The following is a 9,112-nucleotide window of genomic DNA, read 5'->3' as shown; positions in this document are numbered from 1 at the left end:
GCCCCAGCCAGATCTGAGATACAACTCGGACATTGGCAGAGAAAAGGGAGAAAAACCTCAATGGTGGTTTAGTAGTCCTAGGGGGTCTAAAAACACTGTGCGGTACCATTAAAAAAAATGAGGACCATGAAATGTAGGACCAAACCCTCCAACAGGTATAAGGATAGGGGGAGGATTAATAATTAGAGGGAGATGACTGTATGAACAATCCGCGGATTCATTTGATTCAGCACAACACAGATGATAGACAAAATAAGTATGCTTTTATTTTGGATTGCAAAGTGATGAGGGTTGTTTTTTTCCACAATTTCTGCAAAAGAGCAAACCCACCGGACACCTGGATATTCTACCTGTATCGTCAATTGTGACTTGTGTCAAGCACTCCATTCATCATTCAATGAACATCTAATGCTCTGATAATGTAAATTACAGCGTTTTGTCTTTTTGATCCATCATCTGTCGTGGAGCATGATGTCATACAGTGTAAGATAATGGTCCCGTGCACTCCCTGACCCCAGTGTAAGGTTAAAAAGGGACAATCGCTCACATTGCATGACACGTGTTCGCGTTGAGCACTGTATTCCTTACATTCCGATGTAAGTGCTCGTGATTGGCTGTGTGACCACCTTTGTTTGCCCATCGTCACAAATACTGCCATTATGGCCATTTCACCCTCATCACGCGTTGTCTCGACGAGGCAAGACAGTGGGGTTGGTGACACTTGACGTGACTATACATTATCTACAAACACGACAAACGGACGCAACCGGACAAGAACAGTCGATAGAAACAACACTTCAGCAACAAGTACTTTTTACAGGTAAAGCGGTGTGATGTGGGAAGTGTGGAGTCATTCACTGAAGGTGTATGAAAGGAACGGTTTAAGAAGGGATGACGCACGTTACACTGATATACGACTGCTGAACCGGACCATATACAGACCTTTGGACTTTTCACACTGTCCTAAGTTTTGTGGTACATCCACTGGAGAGAATGGTGCACATCCTGTGTCGAGGCGAGGATCTGTGCACCCTGAATCACATCTGTTGTTGAGATCTCGTTAGCAGTTCATATATCAAGGAAAGCGTACCTTCATAATATACATCTTGTGTACTTGTCATGGTATGCAGGTCCTACCTCATACTCATACGCAGACAGACAGACATTGTCTCGGTTTTCTGACTGTCTCATATGCCGTCCAAGTGGCTAAATTCCATTCACACAAGGGTAGTATCAGCGAAGCTATTCACACTGCTGACCTCTAGAGGTCAGTAATCTCACTTCCTCAAAAATTCATCACAATCGCCTGCAGCAAAGGCTGTTTAGAGATGATTAGACTCGGTTTTTACGAGATTCCACTTCATCCGTCATGCTGATGACTCCCTCTCATGCTGTTCTCAACCAAACGATCAACCATTGTGCTGATGGTTGAGAGCGACAGGGTCTGGGGGTGCTTCGCAGTCAAACCGGTTCTCAGGCAGTAGCTGTACAGCCTCAGAGTTTGGGGCGAAGCGCACACCCTGCTCAGCCCACGAAGGCCCGCGTATGCTATGGTCATCAGGGAGGGTGAATACCTGGCAGATTCCACCGATAGCACCTGGTGGGGCATCGGCAGGAGAAGGTCCGGGGCTCGGCGGTCGTGAACCCACCGGGGATCCACTGGGGCTCAGCTGGATGGCCGTGGTATCCTGTGCCGTGTGCTCGCTCGTGTCCAACTCGAACGCTGTGCTGCCAAGCCGTCCTGACCCACCAGAGCCCCCAACTCCAGGAGATGTGCCCCAACGTAGACCCTTCCTGGAGCGTCCAGATGAGCTGGATGGGCGACGGCTGCAGAAGCAACAGGCGGCAAAGAAAAGGCAGGCGAGTGCGAGGAGCGAGGGTCCGATGATGATGGGAGGGTTGCTACCTGGCGCAAGAGACCCAAAGGCGAAAGCTCCCACCAGGGTGATGTTAATCCCTGCGAGCATGATGCATAAACCACACGCGCAGCAAAGTGCCGGAGAGGGCATCCCTCGGGGCTTGCTGCGTCGGGACGGACCCAACTGCACCTCGCCCCGTGTTTCTGGCATAGCCGTGCGCCCCCGTTCTGCGCAGCCTCAGCAAACCACCACTGTTGCTCCTTGTCGATGGAAAATCCTCTCCTTCCCCCCAGTTTATCTGCCCTCACAATGTGTGGAGCATGCGCTCAAAGGCGGGATTGACACTCAAGCCATGGATCATCCCGCGTTCCCAGGGTTAATAACATCCTGGATAAATTTGCTTGCTCGTGCAGTTACCTCTATTGTCACTGCTGCTGCTTCCCTTGCTGCTATTGCTGCTGTTGCAATCACGACCACTAGTTCTCCACTACTTGGGAATGGGGATGGGGTGGGGAGGGGATGGCATGTATCAGCAGGGCAGGTGCATAGAAGGTGAAAAAAGTTGCCTGAAGCTTGAGCAATCTTATTAAATTGAAGCCTCCTCTATCTCAAATGATTGTAATGATTTTAAAGCACCCCCCCCCCAACGACCCAAATATTTTTAATCTTCACTTGGAAGTGTGCATAACTTAACAAGATGCATTATAATAAACAAAAACCAAAAAACATGGAAAACCCTCTCATGGCTCCTACATTCTCTGCCAAAAACAATGGAAAGAATGATTCACGGGTATCCAATCTGAGTGCTATCCTTCACAAAGTGCATCCTACTTCTGGAAACTGTGGCTGTAAAAGGCAGGCTCATGCTTTTGATGCACCAACAACTCTTTCCTACTACCCTACTGATGTAAATTGGCATTGGAATATCATTAGTTACTGAGTGCCAAGTTAATCCACAGTGTGACGTCCATGAGATTGAGCGTCTGGAGAGAATGACCTGCAGGGAAATCATGTAGACGGGGCAGAGCGCAATGCATAATGGAGTACATCTTTGGAGGTCTTTCTGAGGATCATGCTCATAAAATGGTAATACACCCAATTCTGAGAACACAACAACACTAGAGTTCCACCTTCCAGCTCTTCAGTCTCAATATGTATGATGAGGGATGAAATCAAAGCTTTTTTTAAATTAAAATATGCAACATCCAAGAACCCCTCTCACAAAACAGTTCACTTATGTGTATACTTTGAGGGACAAAGAGTGTGGACTGTTTGATGTAATTGCAGAGAGCAACGTAGTTTTTGGATAAGTGTGGTTCCCATTTGGTGGACCACAGTGAATGAGAGATTGTCACCTGGATAGTTATTGTCCGTCTTGAACCTTTTGATAAATCTGATAATCACAGGCCTGGCCAGGCCTGCAGGGTATTGGGTAAGTGTATATGGTGAAGGCAGCAAGGAAGATGGAATATCTACCTTTTTTAAAATCAGAACTAAAGCGAAGTTGATGGAGTGACATTGCAAATCCCCACGCTTCCCACCGAAACTAAAATTGAAAAATGGCAAAAAAGTTCTAACAGGAATGATCCGATATCAAATTTTGAGTAAAAAAAAATATAAAAATAACTCCCATTTTGACCCCTGTGACTGTAAATCTCCACCCTTTGGAGCATGAACTGGGGTCCAATTCCAAAAAAAAGTTACATAAATATTATACTGCTCTCACACATTCCAGCCATGTGATGATCATAACTACTAAGTTTGATGAATTTATGCACAACCGTTTTGGAGGAAATAGCGTGACGGACGGACAGACAGACAGACGAAAAGATTAGAATACCCCCCGTTTTTTTTTTTTTTAAGCGTGGGGATAATCATGTGATGGAGTAGTTATGTATATACAGCTTCAGTTGCTGTAATGGATATTTGCAACCTGCCATAATTTATAAGCATGAAGCAGTAGGGCATAGACCATTTCTTGTATTAAAAAGACATTTGACACGGTTTCACTTTCCCAACAAGTGTAGGAGGCAATGTCATTCGGAATGACCTGCAACAAGGGAAGGGAAAAATAATCAATCACAATGAGTGAACCAGCATCACGTGCAGACAAGACCTGCTGGGAAAGGCAGGTAATCACCACCTGTCCATGACCCAGATGGGATTTCATTGACATTCTAATCGTGACGTGGGAATCAAGTCTAGCTTGATTTCCTGGACATTCAAATCCAAATCTATTAACACTGCTTGGATATGCTGCTTCTGCTCTCCCAACAATGGATGGAGGCCCTCAATGCAGGACATGAAATCATAGCCATATCCCCAGATATATCACGTGCTTTTGACACGGTCCTGCACCCTGCGCTGCTCACCAAACTCTCTTCCTATGGTATCCAAGGCCATCTCCACTCATGGCTCGCAGACTTCCTCTCCTGTCACAGCCAACGCGTGGCCCTTAATAGAGTTCTCTCATCCCCTCTTCTTGTCCAGGCTGGAGTTCCTCAAGGCAGTGTTCTACTGTTCTGGGCCCTGTTCTTTTTCTGGTTTTCCTCAATGATCCCTCCGACTCTTTGGAAAACCCTCTTTATCTCTTTGCTGATGACTCCCCCTCTGCCGTACCATCTGTCATCCCTCAGCTCTGCAAGCAGCAGCTTCTTCACTCTTTGCAGATCTGCATAAAATCACAAACTGGTTCAACACGTTGAACATATCTTTCAACCCAAACAAATCTCACACTCAATGTGTCTCTCAGAAAGGACCATCTGGAACCCCCCCCCCCACCCATCTATTTTCTCAACAATCCTCTTGAAGAAGTCCTTTCATTCAAGCTTCTGGGTCTCACTGTCTGCCATGATCTTTCCTTGAAAAGCCACATTTCCAAGCTGGACTCCAAAGCCAGTCGCTGACTGGGAATCCTACATAATGCAAAGTCCTTCCTCGGCCCACCTAAGCTCCTGACCACATGCAATGCTTTTGTCCACAGCCTGATGGAGTACTGCTCTCTCCTCTGGGCTGGTGCTCCCACCTCTCACCTTTCTCAGCTTCACGCTGTGGAAACCAAGGCATTCAGTATCATTGTTATCTCCCACATTGAAGCTGAGTATTTGGATCTCTTCTTCTCTCACCACAGGCAGGTCGGTGGTCTTTTTGTCTTCTACTGTCTCCTCTCCAGTCTCACCCCCCTGTTCTGTCTGCGGTGAGATGTCCCCCCCCCCCATATTTTCGCAGGGTGCTCAAGGTACATGAGCAAACCCCTTCTGGTCAAACTACCAAAATCAATAATCACTTTTATCAGAATCCAAAAAAAATCACAAAACGTTCATTACTTCCTTCTTCTTTTTTTCCACCTTTGGATCAAACTCCAAAGCTCTATTCAATCCCACTCTTCCCTCCAGGTTTTCAAAACTCCTGTTCACTACCACCTCTTATCTTCCCCCATCCAAAACCACGATCTTTTCTATCCCTGTTAATCCAGCTCCTTCAAATTTCCTGCTTTCCTTCCTGAAAGTCCCTGTCGTGTAAGGACCTGAAAGTCCCACGAGACCTGAAATGGCCTATGTTGCCGATTGGAAAATCCAGCCCTGGTCGTGTTCATCTTGTTTACCCTGTGTACCCCACACCATCCCTCTCCCTTCTACAGATCTCTTAATATCTCTGTTCCCCACTGTTTTGTCCTTCTCTCTCCCACCCCTCTTATCTCCTGCTCCCCTTGTTGTACGTTCTGTGTTTGCTCTCATATGAGCCTCGACATTGTATACAAAAAAAATCTCTGACATCCCAGTCCAGTGTCCTCACCAATTGCAGACCCTCATCAGGACTTATTTTGTGTGGTGTTTGTGTAGTTTTGTGTGGTGTATTTTGCGTGGTGTTTGTGTACTGGTGTGTTCTATAATTAATAAGAGACATAACTAGGACAGCCACGAAATAACTGATGGCAGTGATGTACCAAAACGTATTATATAATTGATGGCAGTGATGTACCAAAACGTATTATATAACTGATGGCAGTGATGTACCAAAACTTATTATATAATTGATGGCAGTGATGTACCAAAACGTACCAAGACGTTCCGCTTTGATGCAACCCCGCTTTGATCGGACGCCTGAATCTGAATCATGACTTTTATTGTTCTTAAATTTAATTCAGAATGGAATTGAAATAAATCCAATTCAGATCAAATGGAAGACCAACTAGGTCCAGTCCTGCGTTGGAGTAATCAGAAGGAAACCAAACAAGCAACAAAGCAAAGATGAAGTCATCAGGAGGAACCTGGATAGGATTCACATTTAACTCTACCCTCTAACCCTTCCAGGTGTAGCCAAGTGAGCCTTATTCAAAAAAAACCAAAAGAACCCAGATCAAGAAAAAAAATCAAATAATTCTGGCTGCCAGATCATGCATCCAACAGGTTTAAATTTAAAACATATATTCGCGATCAATACTAGGTCATAATTGTGAAGTTTCATGTCGATCAATGAAGCAGTTCAAGAAAAATAATTTAAACATTTTCACTCAATCCAATATGGCTACCAAACCATATGACATCAATTATTCGTGAACACCCTGGTATCCCCAAGGCTTGTGGAATATAAATGTGAAGTTTTCCCTCAATCTGTCCACCTATTCTGGAGAAGAAGATTTTTATAGGTTCTTGGGTAAATCCAATATGGCTGCCAAATCATGCAACATGTGACATCATATTTGTGAACATTTTGTTCCTCATGGAACATACCTGTAAAGTTTTGCCACAATTAAAAAAAACAAACAATATGGCTGCTGAACCATGTGACCAATGACATCAATTTTTTCCCGCATACAATTTAGCCCTGGACGACCCTCAAAATTTTTCATACTGATTGGATGGAGCATTCCGCATATGCAATTATGATGTCATAACGAAGGTACATATGACATCATTTTTAAAAATCACCATTATTCTCCATGTGGAGTACTTGCCATGTGCCAAGTTTCGACTTTCTCCCTGGTGCGGTTTCAGAGATATAGAGACCAGAGTTTTTCCTTTTTTCCAAATATGGCTGCCCTACCACGTGACCCAAGACGTCATAATTATCATTGAAATATTGTACAAGAGTAGTTGCTGTTATGGTGAAAATTTCTTATCAATCCGACAAACGGTTGCAGAGAAAAACATTCACATTTGGTGCTAACAAACAAACAAACAAACAAACAAACAAACAAACAAGACGTCGTGCAGAGCACGATACTTGTGAAATCAATAAAAGAAATTTGACCTTAAAAAATAATTGGTGGTTGAATTGAATGACCAAATATGCAAATCCTCTTCAAATTTCAAGTTAAACGGATGAAAATTGACGAATTTAGAAATCTGGCCAATGTCGACCTTTGGCCTATATTGACCTCAAAAATACTTGTTCCTTGAATTCAATGACCTGATAATAGAAATCCTCTTCAAATTTCAAGTCAATCGGATGAAAACTGAGGATTTTAGAAATTTGACAAAGTTGTTGACTTTTGGCCTATGCTGACCTTTTGACCTCAAAAACAAAATGCTTCTTGCTTATGATGAACTCTACCATGTGGTGAAATTTTGTGAAGATCAGTTTGAAATTGTGACCTGTTGGTGATTGACATACAAACAGACAGAATAACACACAAGACCAACCAATATACTTTAAAAATCTTCAATTTTCGCAAGTAACAAGAAATATGTTGGGAATAGCACAATACTTGTGAAATGCAAAAAACAAATTTGACCTTAAAAATAATTGGTGGTTGAATTAATTGACCAAATATGCAAATCCTCTTCAAATCTCAAGTCAATCAGATGAAAATTGAGGATTTTAGAAAATTGACAAAGTTGGTGAGCTTTGGCCTATGTTGACCTTTTGATATTGATCTCAAAAACAATAGGCTTCTTGCTTATGACGAACTCCACCATGTGATGAAGTTTTGTGAAGATCAGGTTGACATTGTGACCCATAGGTGATTGACATACAAACAAATATACAAGCAGACAGACAGATTAACGCACAAGACCAACCAAGAGACTTGAAAAAAAAACAATATTTTCACAAGTGACAAAGAAACAAACAGATAGACAGACAATCAGACCCAAATGCAACACCATCTTCTCTGGTGAGGGTAAAAATAAAAATAAAGCATTGGTTTTATACTTTTACGAGCAAATATAACCCGTTGCTTCGGATATTAAGACAGAGGGTGTGTGTGTGTGTGTGTGTGTGTGTGTGTGTGTGTGTGTGTGTGTGTGTGTGTGTGTGTGTGTGTGTGTGTGTGTGTGTGTGTGTGTGTGTGTGTGTGTGTGTGTGTGTGTGTGTGTGGGGGGGGATCGAGTAAAGGGGGGAAAAACGAGACCACCCATTGCTGGAATAAAAAATAAAGGAAGGAGTGAGGATGATGGGGGAGAGTGGGAGGTAGTGGGAAGGGGAAGGGGGTGTTCTGGACATGCATTTGATAAGGGGTCTTGAGGGAAAGCAGGTGGGGAATGGTCCTCTTATGCCGGTATGAGTACAGGATTGAACGAAATTGGGTACGTTAAAAAAGCACGTTCAAACGGGTCATACTAAAGAATGCCTGAACACTGCCCAGAGTTGTCCGTGGTGGGTGGAGGGGCTTTGGGAGGAGGAAAGTGTTCGGGAAGGGGAAGGAAAGGAAGGGCGTTTTCCTTCAATCGTCGAGAAAGCTGCGCCAGTGTTCATGCATTCATTTAATTCCGACACGTACGATAAGTTCTAGAATATTTTAACTTGAGACGAATTACGGAATTGATCCAAGGAGAATTTCCAACTGCGAAAAAAGTTTTTATTTGTCCAATTCGGACATTATTTGATACCCCTTCCTCTCCTCGACCTCCGGGGAGTTGTAGGGGGCTTGGGAGGAGGGTAGCATGAGGCAAGGGGAAGGAAAAGCAGTGTGAAGGGAGGGGAAGAGAAGGCAGTGTTAGGGGAAGGGAGGGGAAGCCAGTGTGAGAGGGGAGCAATGCAAGGGGGTGGGGAGGCAACGTAAGTGTGGGTGAGTGTCCATTAGCGAAGCAACAAGTCTTACTTCTGGTGGCTTTGAAACGAACAACCAAGCAGCTTGGTGAGCACTCACCAAGTAGTTTAAGGATTCAATCAAGTACTCCAATGGAATGGATGGCTTGGCAAGTGATTACCGATTGCCATTTGGTCATAGAAACCCATGCACCTGGAAACGCCCATGCAATGTCCAAATTGGACAAATGAACACTTTTTTTTAGCAGTCGGAACTACTG

General features: G+C 44.0%; 1 protein-coding gene across 1 annotated transcript; it reads right to left on the bottom strand.

Moving 5' to 3' along the window:
* Positions 1-241: 241 nt before the first annotated feature.
* On the bottom strand, positions 242-2,450 carry TMEM275 (transmembrane protein 275). Its single transcript, XM_085885613.1, has one exon. It carries the CDS (start codon positions 2,067-2,069, stop codon positions 1,410-1,412), a length of 660 nt encoding a protein of 219 aa, XP_085741739.1. The 5' UTR covers positions 2,070-2,450; the 3' UTR covers positions 242-1,409.
* Positions 2,451-9,112: the final 6,662 nt, after the last annotated feature.

Source organism: Eptatretus burgeri, chromosome 6 (genome assembly GCF_056783735.1).
Source record: "Eptatretus burgeri isolate ZD-2024b chromosome 6, Ebu_testis_v1, whole genome shotgun sequence".
NCBI lineage: Eukaryota > Metazoa > Chordata > Myxini > Myxiniformes > Myxinidae > Eptatretus > Eptatretus burgeri.
The sequence above is the reverse complement of the archived record's forward strand: the minus strand, read 5'-3'. Positions and strand labels throughout refer to the sequence as shown.